The sequence below is a fragment of the Ictalurus furcatus genome, chromosome 20, assembly GCF_023375685.1.
Source record: "Ictalurus furcatus strain D&B chromosome 20, Billie_1.0, whole genome shotgun sequence".
NCBI classification, from domain to species: domain Eukaryota; kingdom Metazoa; phylum Chordata; class Actinopteri; order Siluriformes; family Ictaluridae; genus Ictalurus; species Ictalurus furcatus.
Genome location: NC_071274.1, coordinates 2,649,853 through 2,668,138, shown reverse-complemented (window position 1 = coordinate 2,668,138; position 18,286 = coordinate 2,649,853). Strand labels below are relative to the sequence as shown.

Sequence of the window (18,286 nt, the reverse complement as noted above, 5' to 3'; positions counted from 1 at the left end):
TTATATACATTTAAAATGTATATAAAGGATTATTGTTATTATTTTACGGTGTAAATCACAGTTAGTGCAGCAGACGTTTAGCAGGTTAGCATTCCCACAAGGAGCTAACATACAAAAAATAATAATAATCTTGTGAAAATCTAGTTTAGAGAATAATGTTTAGTCATTTAGTTGTCCTCTTTTCTGCTAGTTTTCGAGTTTTGAGTTTATTTACGAGTCTTGGCTTAGGATAGAGTAAAACTGGCTCATAGTTAGCTTTATTTTGTGTGTGTGTGTTTGCACTGCTCATGCTTAACTGGAAGCATGAAAATGGTTTAGCAATTTAGCACTGTTGCCTAAATTCGGCCCTCGTCACTGAGATTTCCCATTCTAAAATTACATGCAAGTTTCTTCTAATTATTGAAGCTATTCAAGTTAATATCCGTCTCTTGCTAGGGCTGGTTCTGTTTCCTCATTTTTGGGATTATACTGGCATAAAGTTGGCTTGACATTGGACTTTCGATATTCGCGGAAATTAAGCGACCGTCTCTGAAGTTACATACTAGATCGGTATACATGTTTCTAACTTCGATAGCACTTGAAGGGAATGACTTACAGTCACACAACCAAATGTGAAGTCCTTCAGCTATAACCAGTAAGAAGGGACAGAGGCAGTGTGATTGTCACATTATTTCTGTTTATTTTTTATTTATATTTTACCGTTTGTAGCTTATGATGTACAGTGGAGGAAATAAGTATCGGACCATCAGCATTTTTCTCAGTAAATATATGTCCAATGAGGTTATTTACATGAAATGTATACCAGACATCGGTATTAACATTATTAACATTAAAGTCCATAAATAAAGTGGAATGACACAGATGTTCCTTCTTGATGGCCTTTTTATAGACCATCAAGTAACCCAGCTGATATTAATTTGCACAGATACGAGGTATAATTACTTGTTCCTTTATAGTCAGCTGGTTCCTGTCAGGTCGCGTGACGTAAGGGAGTAGAGTACGGAAGCAGGTGCAGGTAAGGACGTATTTATTTTAGGGCAGGCAGACAAATTCAAATCATAAACCAAAAAAACGTAGTCGAGACAGGTAAAGGGTCGGGCGATCGGCAAACAGGGATAAACGGGGCAAAGCAGGAATCAAAGTTGCGGTCACAGAAAACAGGGTCAAAACACAAAACAAGAAACATGAACTAGTACTATAAACTGGGAGCGGAAAAACCAGCGTGGACTTCAGCTCTGGCTGAAGCTCGGCGGGTGAGACCACCTCATGTCGCCACGTTGACAAGCTGCTCTTGAAGCATCGCTGAGAGCAGAAAAATGATTCCAGGATACCTAGTTTCGTGCATGTAGGACACCGCAGCGGAGCCTCTTTCCAGCAGCCCTCAGCCATACAGGTCGGTGCCATCTCCACCACGTTGGCCGGAACCTGAAGCGAAGCTGCGGATTCTGCCATATCCATCCACTTGTAATAGAGGTGAAATGGCGGGTCAGCCTGGGTCATCCCATTGACGCTCCACCCCAGTAAATCCAGGTCGTGTAGCTGTCCTGGCTGCATGAACTCCTCCAGAAAAAGTTCCGCAAACTGAGTGACATCATTGAGGGCGGTGGAACCTGTACGTACTAGCTGCTCCGCCCAGTCACGGGCCGGGCTGCAAAACCGGGACACTAAGAACCCAAGCGACTGTTTCTTGTCAGGCTTGGGATACGCCAAGCTACAGAAGTACACTTGGCAGTGGCACAGGAACATCATCGGGTAGTTCAGCGGCAGTCCTCTGGGGAAACTGCACCGATAAGAATAGTGGCCAGTAATCCGTATATTGACTGCCGTGATGCTCTCCTCGTTCTCCTGCTGCTTCCATGTTTCGGCAGAGTATTCTGTCACATCGCGAGACGTAAGGGAGTAGAGTACGGAAGCAGGTGCAGGTAAGGACATATTTATATTAGGGCAGGCAGACAAATCCAAATCATAATCCAAAAAACGTTGTCAAGACAGGCAAAGGGTCGGGCGATCGGCAAACAGGGATAAACGGGGCAAAGCAGGAATCAAAGTTGCGGTTACAGAAAACAGGGTCAAAACACAAAACAAGAAACATGAACTAGTACTATAAACTGGGAGCGGAAAAACCAGCGTGGACTAATGAACTAATCTAAAGTGTAAACTAACTAAATCTATCAAGGTAACTTAAACAACGTATCTAACTATACTAACTATAATACTCCGCCCCGTGTACTGGGAGGCACGTGGTATATATAGCAGTTATAATCTGAGTGCTGACAGCTGAAAACACTGAAGACACACCCTCGAACCACAACCAATGACAGAACAGGGAGGAGACAGAACAGAAACAAAACAAAGGCACGTGTCCACAGTAAACAATGTCACCGTTGTCAACAATCGAAGAGCATGCGTTCGCTGAGCACTCGTGCACGTAGCTCATGCATGCGTGCGCGCCCTCTCATCTCTCCGAGCGTGCTGCCAGAAGGGGAGATCGTGATAGTTCCTTGCCTTGGAGAACTGCTTTAACTTAGTGTGTTCAATACTTTTTTCCCCGTGTCATTCCTCGTTATTGCACATAACTTTATTTATGACTTTGTTGTGAATTCTTTTTAATGTTGTGAATTCATTTCTTGAGTTAATACTGATGTCTGGTGAAAATTTCACGTGAATAGCATCATTGGAAATATATTTACTGAACAAAAAGTTGATGCGTCCAATACTTATTTCCCACGCTGTATCAGGATCTTCATTTGAGTAGTCAGGATGTAGTTTTCTGCCTGCGCCTCTTAAACAGCCTGCTGGTGTTGCTCCTCAGTTTCTGCCAGGGAGTCTGAAAGTACAACAATTACGGCTTGTATATGTCTGTAAAAGGACAAAATGTCCCCAAAAATTTGTAAGCACACAGACACACACAGAGTTCACAATAGCAGTCATGGTTTCATGAAAAGGAAGTTTACCTTCAATAATTCCTCTTTTTCCATCAGAGTCTCCATCATCTCGTTGTTCTTCATCTCAAGCTCCTAAAATACAGACGAAAAAATGTCCCTGAAATGTGAGTAAACTAGCACACACACACACACACAGAGTTCACAATAGCAGCCATGGCTTCATGAAAAGGAAGTTTACCATCACAGTCTCTTTCATCTCATCGTTCACTGCCTCGAGGATGCTGTTAGCCTCCTGCTCTCGCTCATAGTCCTAAAACACACACATGGGGCAAAAGAGGATTAAATTCGAGTGCTTAATGATTAAACATATATAAAATCCTCGTGTTATTACTATAGGTGCTCCTTAATGCAAGGACTTTTCTCACTTACGTTCGTTAGCTCGTCACACTCCCTATGAGTCCCAGCGAGCATGTTCTCCATGCTCTGCACTGTGCTTTGCAGTGTCTCCACCTGGTGTTTCAGGTCCGCCTTCTCCACCTCCAGCTGAGAAATGGTCTCCATAGCGTTCTGGTGTTTCTCCTCAACTTCAACCAGGGAGCACTGAAAGTACAACAATTAAGTCTTATTGGATTTATTTACTTCTACACACACATTCAGACACTTTTAGAAACTGACCCATTACTTAATGGGGGAAAATGACAAAATGTCACCAAAATATAAGTAAACAAGCACATACACACACACATATACACACACACACACAGAGTTCACAATAGCAGTCATGGTTTCATGAAAAGGAAGTTTACCATCAGAGTCTCTTTCATCTCATCGTTCACTGCCTCGAGGATGCTGTTAGCCTCCTGCTCTCGCTCATACTCCTAAAACACACACATGGGGCAAAAGAGGATTAAATTCGAGTGCTTAATGCTTATATATTAATAAAATCTTCATGTCATTACAATAGGAGCTCCTTATAGCAAGGACTTTTCTCACTTACGTTCGTTAGCGCGTCACACTCCCGGTGACTCTCAGCGAGCATGTTCCCCATGTTCTGCACTGTTCTTTGCAGTGTCTTCACCTGGTGTTTCAGGATCGCCTGCTCCACCACCAGCTGAACAATGGTCTCCATAGCGTTCTGGTGTTTCTCCTCAACTTCAACCAGGGAGCACTGAAAGTACAACAATTAAGGCTTATTGGATTTATTTACTTCTACACACACATTCAGACACTTTTAGAAACTGACCCATTAGTTAATGGGGGAAAATGACAAAATGTCACCAAAATATGAGTAAACAAGCACATACACACACACATACACACAGAGTTCACAATAGCAGTCATGGCTTCATGAAAAGGAAGTTTACCATCAGAGTCTCTTTCATCTCATCGTTCACTGCCTCGAAGATGCTGTTAGCCTCATGCTCTCGCTCAAATTCCTAAAACACACACATTGGGCAAAAGAGGATTAAATTCGAGTGCTTAATGCTTATACATTAATAAAATCCTCATTATTATAGGAGCTCCTTAATGTAAAGACTTTTCTCACTTACGTTCGTTAGCTCGTCACACTCCCTATGAGTCTCGGCGAGCATGTTCCTCATGTTCTGCACTGTGCTTTGCAGTGTCTCCACCTGGTGTTTCAGGTCCGCCTTCTCCACCACCAGCTGAACAATGGTCTCCATAGCGTTCTGGTGTTTCTCCTCAACTTTAGCCAGGGAGCGCTGAAAGTACAACAATTAAGGCTTATTGGATTTATTTACTTCAACACACACATTCAGACACTTTTAGAAACTGACCCATTACTTAATGGGAAAAATGACAAAATGTCAACACAATATGACTAAACAAGCACACATACACACACACACACACACACACACACACACACACACACACACACAAACACACACACAATAGCAGTCGTAGTTTCATGAGAAGGAAAGTTTACCTTCATGAACTCCGTTATGTGTGTCAGACGCTTCTTCATCTTATCTTTCTTCATCTGGAGCTTCTAAAACACACACATGGGGCAAAAGATGTTCACACCTGCAATGGGCCACTTCTATTAATTCATAAAATCTAGCAACTTGAAAATTTTAATTCAATGAAACTCGTCATGCAACAGAAACATGAAAAGTCCTCATATTATTTCTAAAGGAGGTGCTTAATGCAAGACTCTTACAAAGCTTACAGTAGCAGTCACGCGTTCATGAAAAGGAAAGTTCACCTTTAGTAACTCCTCCTTGTGCATCAGAGTCTCCTTCATCTCATTGTTCACTGACCTGAGGATGATGTGAGCCTCCCATTCACAATCATACTCCTAAAACATACACATGGGGAAGAAGAGGATTAAATTCGAGTGCTCAATGCTTAAACGTGAATAAAACCCTCATGTTATTACTATAGGAGCTCCTTAATGCAAGATTTTTCTCGCTTACGTCTGTTAGCTCATCACACTCCCGGTGAGTCTCAGTGAGCATGTTCCCCAAGTTCTGCACTGTTCCTCTGAGTGTCTTCACTTGGTTGGTCAGGTTCGCCTTCTCCACCTCCAGCTGAGCAATGGTCTCCTCAGCCTTCTGGGGTTTCTCCTCGGCTTCAGCCAATGAGACCTAAAAAAGTACAACGATTAAGGCTTATTGGATTTATTTACTTCGTTCAAAGCTTACAGTAGCAGTCACGCTTTCATGAAAGAGAAAGTTTACTGTTAGTAACTCCTCCTTGTGCATCAGAGTCTCCTTCATCTCATCGTTCTCCTTCTGGAGGACGATGTGAGCCTCCCGCTTTCGCTCATACACCTAAAACACACACATGGGGCAAAAGAGGATTAAATTCGAGTGCTTAATGCTTAAACATTAATAAAATCCTCATGTTATTACTATAGGAGCTCTCACTTACGTTCGTTAGCGCGTCACACTCCCTGTGACTCTCAGCGAGCATGTTCCCCATGCTCTGCACTGTGCTTTGCAGTGTCTCCACCTGGTGTTTCAGGTTTGTCTGCTCCACCACCAGCTGAACAATGGTCTCCATAGCGTTCTGGTGTTTCTCCTCAACTTTAGCCAGGGAGCGCTGAAAGTACAACAATTAAGGCTTATTGGATTTATTTACTTCAACACACACATTCAGACACTTTTAGAAACTGACCCATTACTCAATGGGAAAAATGACAAAATGTCACCAAAATATGAGTAAATAAGCACACACACACACACACACACACACACACACACACATATACACAGAGTTCACAATAGCAGTCATGGTTTCATGAAAAGGAAGTTTACCATCAGTGTCTCTTTCATCTCATCGTTCACTGCCTCGAGGATGCTGTTAGCCTCCTGCTCTCGCTCATACTCCTAAAACACACACATTGGGCAAAAGAGGATTAAATTCGAGTGCTTAATGCTTATACATTAATAAAATCCTCATTATTATAGGAGCTCCTTAATGCAAGGACTTTTCTCACTTACGTTCGTTAGCTCGTCACACTCCCTATGAGTCTCGGCGAGCATGTTCCCCATGCTCTGCACTGTTCTTTGCAGTGTCTCCACCTGGTGTTTCAGGATCGCCTTCTCCACCTCCAGCTGAGCAATGGTCTCCATAGCGTTCTGGTGTTTCTCCTCAACTTTAGCCAGGGAGCGCTGAAAGTACAACAATTAAGGCTTATTGGATTTATTTACTTCTACACACACATTCAGACACTTTTAGAAACTGACCCATTACTTAATGGGAAAAATGACAAAATGTCAACACAATATGACTAAACAAGCACACACACACACACAGACTTCACAATAGCAGTCGTAGTTTCATGAGAAGGAAAGTTTACCTTCATGAACTCCGTTATGTGTGTCAGACGCTTCTTCATCTTATCTTTCTTCATCTGGAGCTTCTAAAACACACACATGGGGCAAAAGATGTTCACACCTGCAATGGGCCACTTCTATTAATTCATAAAATCTAGCAACTTGAAAATTTTAATTCGATGAAACTCGTCATGCAACAGAAACATGAAAAGTCCTCATATTATTTCTAAAGGAGGTGCTTAATGCAAGACTCTTACGCTTTCATGAAAAGGAAAGTTCACCTTTAGTAACTCCTCCTTGTGCATCAGAGTCTCCTTCATCTCATTGTTCACTGACCTGAGGATGATGTGAGCCTCCCATTCACAATCATACTCCTAAAACACACACATGGGGAAGAAGAGGATTAAATTCGAGTGCTCAATACTTAAACGTGAATAAAATCCTCATGTTATTACTATAGGAGCTCCTTAATGCAAGATTTTTCTCGCTTACGTCTGTTAGCTCATCACACTCCCGGTGAGTCTCAGTGAGCATGTTCCCCAAGTTCTGCACTGTTCCTCTGAGTGTCTTCACTTGGTTGGTCAGGTTCGCCTTCTCCACCTCCAGCTGAGCAATGGTCTCCTCAGCCTTCTGGGGTTTCTCCTCGGCTTCAGCCAATGAGACCTAAAAAAGTACAACGATTAAGGCTTATTGGATTTATTTACTTCGTTCAAAGCTTACAGTAGCAGTCACGCTTTCATGAAAGGGAAAGTTGACCGTTAGTAACTCCTCCTTGGGCATCAGAGTCTCCTTCATCTCATCGTTCTCCTTCTGGAGGACGATGTGAGCCTCCCACTTTCGCTCATACTGCTAAAACAAGACGATTAAATTCGAGTGCTTAATGCTTAAACGTGAATAAAATCCTCATGTTATTACTATAGGAGCTCCTTAATGCAAGATTTTTCTCGCTTACGTCTGTTAGCGCTTCACACTCCCTGTGAGTCTCAGTGAGCATGTTCCCCATCTTCTGCACTGTTTCTCGCAGTTTCGCCACCTGGTTGGTCAGGTTCGCCTTCTCCATCTGGTGTTTCTCCTCAAGTTTCGCCATGGAACTCTACAAGTACAACAATTAAGGTTTATTTACATCTACACACCTTCAGACACTTTTATGGTTTGGAGGCAAAAAATTATTTGACTGTACAAGATTAAACACACACACACACACACGCTCACACGCCTAAAACACAGCCATGGGGCAAGAGAGATTAAAAATCGAGTACTTAATGTTCACATCTGCAAGTTGGTCCAACATCATTCTTATTATGCCATGATGATAACAATAATAATAAATCTGATCATATATAATAAACCTCACGATATAATACATACCCCTAAGAAGTTCATTTCTGATCTCGTGATAGAGATGAGATTTTAGCCTCCCGTCTAATCTAAGCTAATCTAATCTAATCTCGCCAGCATCACTGCTCAAACTCACTGCATCAGACTCCAGTGTGCAGATATTTCCTGTTCTCAATCGTTCCCATCATATGGTGCTCATATTATTTTGAAAAGTACTTTTTAATCAGAGTTTTATCTTACGTACCTTCTGTGCCTCACAGAGCAGTTCCTCCAGCTCCCTCACTCTCTCCTGCAGCTGAAAATTGGACACCGCAAGCTTCTGCATCTTCTCCTCAGAATGACTCACAGAATCCTGAAATGCACCGGGCAAATATTGTTGCCTTTAGGTGTTTGTAGCACTTCTGAGCAGTCGCATTCAGTCCAAACATCATGTTTAGTTGCAGCTTTCTAATCTATCTACAGGGCCATACAGCCTACAGTACAATATCTGACACAGAATCCTTAAATTCATCAGACCTCTGATTTTTTTTTTTTTTTTTTTTAATTGTTTTCTTGATAAAACCTGCAATTAATGAACATCAGGTCTGGATTGCTGTCCTTAGCTTAGTGCTGGAGTACAAACGTCATTTCCTCATCCATAAGTGCTAAACATTTCAATCCAGATGTTTAAAATGTTCCTATAATGGAAAACTGGATTTTTGTCAAAGTTGGAGCAGAAAAAACTTACCGTGACCTGGTCCTGAGGAACCTCTGCGGGTTGGACCAGAGCCGGTTCTGCGGGTTGGACCAGAGCCGGTTCTGCGGCCTGGACAAGCACTAAATAAAAAAAATAAAAAGTCATCAGACATCATCATCATCTATTATTTATGTTTTGAAGTCCAGACCAGCAGGATTTTCCACGTCTGATCCTGGTGAAGCTCTACAGCACAGCAAGTATTCCAGCTTTCTCACTGGCCTCGGTAATAAACACACTTCACCGATGTTCAGTATGGACATGTCTAATGTGTGCTAAGGCTAAGAACACACTGACAGTTTTTATTACACATTCATGAAGATCGATGGGACTAAACCGTCTTAGCTTATGAAGGACTGAACAGATCTGCTCAGTTCATTTCTTTTAAAGGACAGAAGTAAACTTCACGACTGAGAAACAGTTGTACCTTCAGGTGTGTCCGCGGGTTCCGCTGTCGTTTCCTCTCCAGCGTTAAGCGCGTTCAGGACTTCTACAGTGTTCATTTTTCTCCCTTGACCAGAGCAACTTCAATAATAACTTCACTCGTACAGAGTTCAGTGACTATCTGAAAGCTTTGTGTTCTTATTCCACTCTTTAACACCAGAGCGCTACTGTGATGTCACGGAACCAAGCCATATCATAGAATGGAATATTCTCACGACGCCTAGCAACACACAACACTGTTCCAACAATCAACTGCACTGCTTGAATGGACAAATATATTTTTAATATATAGATAACGACTCTAATGTGCACACAAATACATCTCTAAGCTTTTGGGTTACACTTCTGGTTCTTTTCGTAAAATTCATATTCAAAGTGATGACAAGCTGCATGAAACTAAAAATGAAATGACTCATAACTTTATTATAATATTTACCCCACATGAACTTTTACGTTTGCTCGAAATCATTTACAATATTTTTTTAGTGGTGAATGAATAATATTGATTCATTTAATATTATTTTCTCTGTTATTTTTTTAAAAAAAAATCTATTTAAATTCTCGTATTTTGACTCATTTTACAATAAGTTTGTGCGTTTATCCTTTCATTTGCACATTTATAATCGGAAGAGGAAACATTTGTTTGACGTGATCTTGATTAACTACATTTATTAATCAATATATATATATATATATATATATATATATATATATATATATATATATATATATATAAAACGTATAATTTATTTATGTATCTATTGATCTGCACAGCTCTTAAGGCGAGACACTACAAGTGAATAGTGAACAGTATTGTTTTTGTTTAAAACATTCCTAATGAATCTTGTACAGTTGATTACTGATCTAGGGAATGATGTCGTGTGTAGGGAAACAGGGGGCTCCACGTGGGTTAAAAATGTGTTAGTGTGGAACAGCAGCAGGGTGTTATGGGGGCTCCTGCACGGGCCGGACGCGGGCAGTTATAACACGTTATAACTGTTTAAGGACACACAGTGAATTTTTACACACCGTTAAATTCTCTCATGAACTTGCCAAGTAGGAAGTTCTCGTTTTCTGGTATTATAACATTTTAATGCCGTGTGTGCATCAACATTTACAAATTCTATATATCCATACGTTCCAGAGGCTACAAATGCAGTGCATGCTACCAAGACATTTTTGTATTGCATCGTTTTAGACAAAAGCTTAATTACAAATTTTAATATATATATATTTTTTTTACATTCTTGACAATTTATCACACAAAATTAAGCTTAAAATAAAGGTAGGAAGACATGAAATGAAGTAGTAGGGGTGTTTCGAAATGAAGTATGCATTTTAGGCTTCCTGGAATGTAAAACTTGAGTTGTATGCAAATTGGTGGGTGTGTCCTTAAGCCCATATATGGACTCAAAGATACAGCTATGAAATGTTTTTTCAAATGTTATATTAGCTAGCGTTAGCAGTGAATACTGTGAACATTTATTAATATTCTTTTTTTTACATTTAAAAAAAGACCAGTATTTAAGAATGTTAATAAACTTCTTCTTCCTGCCTGACGGATTCCATATATGGACTCAAAGACATGCCCACATCCTCCATCTATCTTAAAGGCACGCCCACTCAGACCTCCTATAACGTCTGTCGGCAGACCTTATTGCTTTAATACTTAAACTATTTTTCATAGTAAACGTTCAAAACCTACGTACAAAACCATAACATGCACTCACTAATATAATAATAGACGGTGTAAGAAAATGAAAACTTATTCTTAAAAACTTTAATAATTTACTGTACTACTAAAATAGAGGACTACTTCTGTCTATGTACATGTACTTGGTCCCAACAAATTCTGCGAACTGTGAACAGGGTTAATCAAAGCCTCAATAAGCTAGCGCGGGTTAGCGGATGCCCTCCACGTAGTTAGCGGGCAGCATGCCCGAGCGGCCCGTCCTCTGCACCGTCCCAAACATCCAACCCTCATCGATGGGGTGCACGTTGTGGATCAGATCGCCGTCCCGGAACGACACTTCGTCACAGTCCTGCGCCGTGTAGTCATACAAAGCCCTGTACACGCTCTGACATACAGCAGAGAAGAAGAACCATGAATATGGCGTGACTAAAAAAATCATTTTAAACACTGTAATAGATAACTTACAATAAGGGGAACACTCAAACGTGTGTATGAATTAATTATGAAACAACACCGTGAAATAAATATATAGTTTGACGGATTTTGTTTCTGGTCATTGGGGGGGGGGGGTGAGGGGGGAAATGGCAGGGGGTTGTGCGTTGCGATGACGTCACATGACGCGTTTTGGCCCGAATCTGTGGGAAATTTGCGGTAATTTAGAAAACTTGCACGCTCGCTCAAATATTCCGGCGTTCGCTTGATTTTGCGATCGTAAAATCGCGAAATTCTGAAGGGATTGATTTGGGGCCTTAATCTTTGTTGGTGAAGCTCGACAAGATCAGATTGAACTTTTTTTCAATATAAAACCCCTGTCACAAACTTTATACTTGGCTTTCGAGTGTATACATGTACGCAATGAGTATGTCAAAATATGATAATTAGATTAAAATATAGTACTTTTTACAATACTAGTTCTAGAGCATGATTATATAAGTTAGAGTCTGCAAATTCTCATTTATTTTACCATAACAAGGTCGAACTGCAGTTTTGATCAAGTGAGAAGGAAAGAAGTCTAGGGTTGGGGTAAAAAAAAAAAAAAAAAAAAGTCGCTAATTCTGATTGCACCGTTAATAGTATGAAACTATAATTATGAAAAACTTTAAGCGGGTAAAATGACACCTCACCGTGGTTGTTGGATGCGACTGCAGCTGCATGGATCTGAGGGAGTGCATGCTGGTCTGATGCATGTAGCTGTGTCCCTGATTATAACCGCTCGGGTAATAAGCTCCAGGAAGCACAGGGGCTGAAGGTCACACAGTGAAATAAATCAGCAGAGGATTTATACATTGCTGAAAAGTAGCTGATAAAGTCCCTCGGATGAGTAAAACGTTTCAGTCCAGTCAGTCTGACTTACGACAACCAGGTATGTTAAGAACACTGAGCATATTGCACATTTCTAATGACTTCACACGTCAGTGACTACGTTTACATGGACAGCAATAATCTAATTATTGACCTTATCCTGAATAAGACGTATAATATTGTGATTAAGGTGTTTACATGATCCGCTTTTAGAATATTCCTTTCATGTTACATGTTATAGAACGTAGATCGATTAACGGCGCACGTCATTACGTCACCGCGCCACGCCGTCCGACGTCCCTCCAGAATTTCACGTATCGACATAAAGTTGGTCTTCGTTATGGGACCGTATACAGTTTTGGGTGTTTTTATTTTTAATTTCGCGAAAGCTTCAAGTGCGGGTAATTATTTGTCGTGCTGTACATGCACTGCTTGAAGCCGTGGGCTGCGTCCCAAACCGCGTACTTACCTACTATATAGTAGCCGAGATACATGTATTTCTCCTACTATATAGCAGGTAAGTACGCGGTTTGGGACGCAGCCGTGCTCTCTTGTTTGCCGTAAAACGGTTGAGCGCTGCCGTGTGCGTACGTGTCCTGTCGCAAAATGCGGTGAAAGCTCCTACACGACGTTAATAGTGTGATTAAGGTGTGTACATGTCTGTAACGCACGTCGATAATGCGACTAAAACAGGAATACTCCACACGTCTTAATTCCATTCGTGTTTACTTCGAGTATGACTTTAATCGGATTAAGGTCATCAATAATCGCTGTTTACATGCTAGTTTCTTAATCAGAGTATCGTCTTAATCGGGTTCACATCGGATTATCGTTGTCCGTGTAAACGTACTGACTGTCTAGAGGGACGCATCACATAGAGCTCTGAAGACGCTCTAAGCAAAGGTGAAAAAGAGGGTGTCGTTAACAATACGTCTAATTTATGTATCGATTTTGTCAAATAAATCGTCATTTTTACAGAAGTCCTGAGCTGCACAAACGTTATATCCCAAAGGGTAGATATTTAAAATGATTTACTATCGTCGTATTAAACCGCAAGCTCCAAACTGCACATTTTATTAGCTCGTTATTTAGAGACTACTTGAGTTTGTGTTTAGCATTTACATGCATTTAATGTCACCATATTCTGGTTCGAACATATAGTGTAAATGTACAGTCTGGACGAAAAGCCTATATTCTGTTCATTTAAAACTGTAACATGATAAAAATGCATTCAGACTAGTTTAGATGAAAATAATCGTGCGTCTAATACTGAGCAAAATAACTGTGATGATAAGCAATCACTCGAAGTGGATGAACCTGAGAAACTCACACTATTATCCTTTTTAAATATGATGGGGTTTTGTTTTTTGCTATAGTTCCAATGGATTTTTTAATGGATGTCTTCTCTTGGACTTACCTACAATGACACCTGGCCTCCGATCCATCTCCATGGTGTACTGATTCACACCTCTGTGTGTGGCGCAGCTCCCCTGCAGCGTCTGATGCTCGGGTCTCGTCTGCGCCCGCACCAGATAAGTTCCTCTAACGCCCTGAGTGACACCGTGCAAGCCTGGCATGTCAAAATCCTTATGATATTTCGCCTGAAGGAATTAAAAGAGTATAAGTCGTTGTTTGAATTAATTCAGCGTATAGTAGTAACCAAATTTTTTTATTTTCTGTGCTCGTCCCCCCCCCCCCCCCCACCCCCACCCAATAGGACTGTTTAACCCACTAAATTGGAGCAATGGTTAGAGAACTGTATGTATAAACTTCAGACTCAGGTCTTACGTTACTGATCTGATCCTGGGCTTTCTTCAGTCTCTGCACTTCTGGTGTGTCTACAAGAAATCGGAGACCACGACCCTTACTCTCTTCAAAATCCTTCCTGTACTTCACCTGAAGATCAGAAGAAGGAGGAGGAATCCATTTTTGTGTAAAAAATGGATAAAAAAAAAAAGAAAGAAAAGCGAAAATCTACTTATTTTTATACCAAAGAAGGAAGACTATTAGAATAAATAACAGGCATGTACACGTTTTCTAGACATATTAAGAACTACTTCCTCGAAAAAAAGCACTATAAGCCTTACTCATGAAGTCCAAGTCATGCTAGATGAGCTGAGCTGAGCTGATCTTAACCAGACCTGAAATAAGGTGAAATCAAAACAAAGCTACAGTACAGACTGTGTGTGTATAACAAGCTCCTCATTGGGCCTCATCAAGCACATACCAAGCACGGGACAGCTGATTTGCATTTAGTGATGTTCACAACGCTCCGAGAAAGATAACATGACAACCGACTCCAATAATGCAGCTCAGCCACCGAAGCGAGTCAGCCACTGCAGTCACACACTAACGCCTCCTACTTTTATAGGGTGCCATTCTTTTCGTCCTGTTTCGACGCCTATTCTTATTTGCCTTCATTTATTTGGAATGCTTTCTTTCTCTCACACAATCGAGTTTTACAAAAATTTCCATTCAACTTATTTAAACGTTGACGTCGCAATCCGTATGTATAAAATCGCAGTAACTCGTCGCCAGGTATACGTTTTAAAAGCCGATCATTCGACGTTTCGGTCACTTCGTCTTCATGTACGTAATCTTACGAGCTCTTTTTTCTGAACTGAGAATATTTTCCCGAACGCCACGTTTCTTGTGTGACTATTTACAATGACGTTCCTTCGAATCCAGGTCGATAATTAATCCCCGTCGCTAGTATTTGGCTTGAATATTAAGTACATGTCCGAGATCCAGGACAGCAGGGACCTGGCAGAGAGTCCCTGGTTGCCAGGTGGCGACTCGTGGGGTACGTGCGAACCCACCACTGAGTGGACAGCTGCCCTGCTTTCCTCCATGCTGACCTGAGCGCACCACACCCAGACACACTCAGGCCAAACAGAGCAATGCTTTTCTCCTCTCTCTCTCTCTCTCTCTCTCGCTCTCTCTCAATCAATCCTCTGGGTTTGTAGCTACGTCTAGAACGAGCAGTCATGGCTGTAACCGTACCTGACTCTGCAGCTCACTTTGCTGCCTCAGACGCAGGTTCTCCGGCGTGTCTGCGACGATCGTGAACGTCTGCTTAGGGTAGTGCCTTCGTGGAGACACGGAGAAAGTCGAAGGGGGAAAAAAAAAATTAAGATCTTTGAAGAAGTTAAGAAACGATAAACACAATACTTGTGCTTCAGTAGCCTACATCATTAGACAAACATGCATAAATGACACATGCATGTACAAACACAATATAATAATAATAATAATAATCAACTCCATACAATGGTGTGTTTCAGTCCCACACCTTCAGTCATTCAAACCTGCTATGAGTTTTGCAGTTTGCTTTATTTGATTTATAGTTAGTTTACAATAGGCTACAGTGTGGAAAAGGACCACAGCATGATGTTAAGTGATGCACATACGAATTGCAGTAAGGCTTCTTCTCGTATCCTTTGTAGTTGTTCATGTTCAGGGTCATTTTGCACACCTCACAGTGGAAGCATCCTTTGTGCCAGTACTAAAAAAAAAAATATGTTTTAATGCATTATAATGCATATTACATATTATATATATAGATATATAGCTGGAATCATTCGGACAGGTGCAGGAAAGAAAAGGACGCAGTTACCTTGTCCAGGCAGTTCACTTTCTCAGTGGCGTAGACGATTTTCCCGCAGCGCGCGCAGTGAGGATTCATGGTGAAAGCCTTCAATCACATCGTATCTCTAATTACAATTAGCGCAAAAAAAGCAACAAAAAAAAAAAGTGCTCAGAGATTACACAAAATGATCCGTGGCGCAGTGGATTTAAAACTGCGCAGACAGTCGTGCTGATTATTTGAGGACAGTTTGGGAACGAGGAAGAACAGGGAAATGTGCCAAAGAGAGAGCGAGAGAGAGAGAGAGAGAGAGAGTGTGTGTGTGTGAGAGAGAGAGAGAGAGAGAGACGATGCGTTAATTTGTTCCCAATTAATCCGCTCCCTCATATTATTATTGCGTAATATTATTGGCTAATATCAAATCCTATTATAGCCTGTAATCCAACCCTTGAGTTGAAATTCTTTTATTACTCGTTCTTTGCAGTTTTATTCACACAAACTTCACGTCAGTAATCATTAGGGATGTAAACATGAGGCTTCCACAGGATATGATATGATATGATTTCGATTTATAAGGCGACGATTCGATATCTGACGATACTACTGAATCTGCTACAATATGATACTATATACACAGTGCCCTCCACTAATATTGGCAAATATGAGCAAAGAAAGCTGTGAGAGAAAAAAAAAGTGTCTTTATTGCTGAACCTTTTGATCTCATGTTCAAAATATTCACAAAAATCCTCTGCTCTAAGGGTGCCAATATTAGTGGAGGGCACTGTAGATTCTTGAGGTGACAATTCGGATATTTGACAGTGACAATAGAGGAGGATTATTTTAATTACCAGGGATATATACACACATTTTTACACACAGTTTAAAAAATATGAATTATTTTTTGGTACACAACAGTAGTCTGTCCTTTTTTGATGATAATAATAGCTTTATCGTTTCAGCTACGAATCTTCCAAATCTGTTACACTCCTTATAATCACGTGTGTGGTTTTTTTTTCACACATTTTTCACATGTGAAGATTTTGCTGTGTCTGAAAGCTTATATTACAAAGCGCTGACACTGGAGACTCCTTCCATAAATGTTAGGTTAAATAAACTCCATAGAAAACTTAATCGTATCATCAATATGTTTTTAACCCAATTATTATTAGCCTTATTATGTGAAACATCCTCTAGGCAAAGAATTATTACTATAGAAACTATGACGTATTTGAACGAGCGCGTTAATAGATCAAATTTGAGAATTCAAACGCGTTGTGGTTATAAGTAAGGAATGAAACACTTGGAATCGTGCTGTTATAGGGGAAAAAAATCAACGATAGGGTGGTGTGATGTAATGTGATGTGTGTCCTTGAGCAGGTCCTGATGTGTTTTATTCCTCTTATGCCACAGCAACTTGCCAACGAGTACAATTTTTTTAATATTAAAGAACAACATATGCTTTTTATCCATTTATCGTTACATTTAATGTCGGCTGTGGGCTGTGGCTCAGGTGGTAGAGCGGGTTGTCCACTAATCGTAGGGTTGGCGGTTCGATTTCCGGCCCACGTGACTCCACATGCTGAAGTTTCCTTGGGCAAGACACTGAACCCCAAGTTGCTCCCGATGGCAAGTTAGCGCCTTGCATGGCAGCTCTGCTACCATTGGTGTGTGTGTGTATGAATGGGTGAATGAGACACGGTGTAAAGTGCTTTATAAGTGTGCCATATACCATAATGTCGTGAATGTCCACAAAACAAGTTAGTTCCTGTTATCACTTACATAATAGCAGCTATAAACAGTCGTTCCTCACCAGCCTCTCTTTTGTTCTCTCTCTTGAAATTAATAAGACAAAAAGTGCAGCTTGTCATGTTACCATGAAACTGGAAATCGCAAAATCCTTCGCCCTTGAGACTTTCCAGTGAAGGAAAAGGTCAAAGAACTGCCTAACTGCCATGGCCAAGTCAATCCCAGGTGAGAAATAGGCTAGTAGTTTTGGAGGTATGTGTAAATCTTAGCTTTATTTGATACACTGGATTATGAATGGGATTTCTTTAAATCCTCGAAAACAGTTCATTAAACAGGACTTTTATTTAAAGGTGTATTTTACCACAGCTGCTGGGTTGAGAATACACCTGAATGAATCATGGATTTTAATCCATAAGCTTCTACCCCAGCTCTGTAGGCTTGTAGTCATAAACTGTTAGCAACCTAATCAAATAATGTTTTGTTTACCATTCCCGGCTACTTACTTTATAATCTTCTCCCCAGATGCTTACTGGGCCATGGATCAAGTGCTATTTTATAAGCTGACGAATAACAGTGTCGGAAGCCATGTTGTTAAATTAAACCAAAATGAAAGTAATTAGTATGAGGATTACAATTAGGACTATACTTGCAGGGATGTATTGCCAACATGTTAAAGTCCTATTAGATGTTATTTCAATGCTTTCCATCTTCGCCTTAATAAATCTTTGTATTAATAAGTCTTTTTTTCTTAATTTT

General features: G+C 40.7%; 2 protein-coding genes across 4 annotated transcripts; both read right to left on the bottom strand.

Annotated features, from left to right (window-relative positions):
- Positions 1–1,010: 1,010 nt before the first annotated feature.
- Positions 1,011–9,373, bottom strand: LOC128624495 (paramyosin-like). 3 transcript variants are annotated; one of them, XM_053652188.1, is made up of 23 exons: positions 9,187–9,373; positions 8,754–8,842; positions 8,271–8,378; positions 7,641–7,781; positions 7,445–7,537; positions 7,181–7,351; positions 6,970–7,062; positions 6,712–6,774; positions 6,353–6,523; positions 6,167–6,238; positions 5,781–5,951; positions 5,588–5,680; positions 5,324–5,494; positions 5,113–5,205; positions 4,834–4,896; positions 4,436–4,606; positions 4,250–4,321; positions 3,883–4,053; positions 3,692–3,763; positions 3,315–3,485; positions 3,124–3,195; positions 2,955–3,017; positions 1,011–2,827 (listed from the first exon to the last, which is right to left on the bottom strand). In XM_053652188.1, the coding sequence occupies exons 1-23, from the start codon at positions 9,260–9,262 to the stop codon at positions 2,756–2,758; spliced, it is 2,532 nt and encodes an 843-aa protein (XP_053508163.1). In that variant the 5' UTR covers positions 9,263–9,373; the 3' UTR covers positions 1,011–2,755. The 3 variants fall into 3 exon arrangements, with proteins under 3 accessions (XP_053508163.1, XP_053508164.1, XP_053508165.1); XM_053652189.1 differs by having other exon boundaries at positions 7,445–7,534; XM_053652190.1 differs by lacking the exon at positions 7,445–7,537.
- Positions 9,374–11,104: 1,731 nt separating this feature from the next.
- On the bottom strand, positions 11,105–16,357 carry nebl (nebulette). The gene is made up of 7 exons (XM_053651136.1): positions 15,815–16,357; positions 15,609–15,703; positions 15,202–15,286; positions 13,987–14,094; positions 13,616–13,799; positions 12,021–12,139; positions 11,105–11,281 (listed from the first exon to the last, which is right to left on the bottom strand). Exons 1-7 carry the CDS (start codon positions 15,881–15,883, stop codon positions 11,105–11,107), a joined length of 837 nt encoding a protein of 278 aa, XP_053507111.1. The 5' UTR covers positions 15,884–16,357.
- Positions 16,358–18,286: the final 1,929 nt, after the last annotated feature.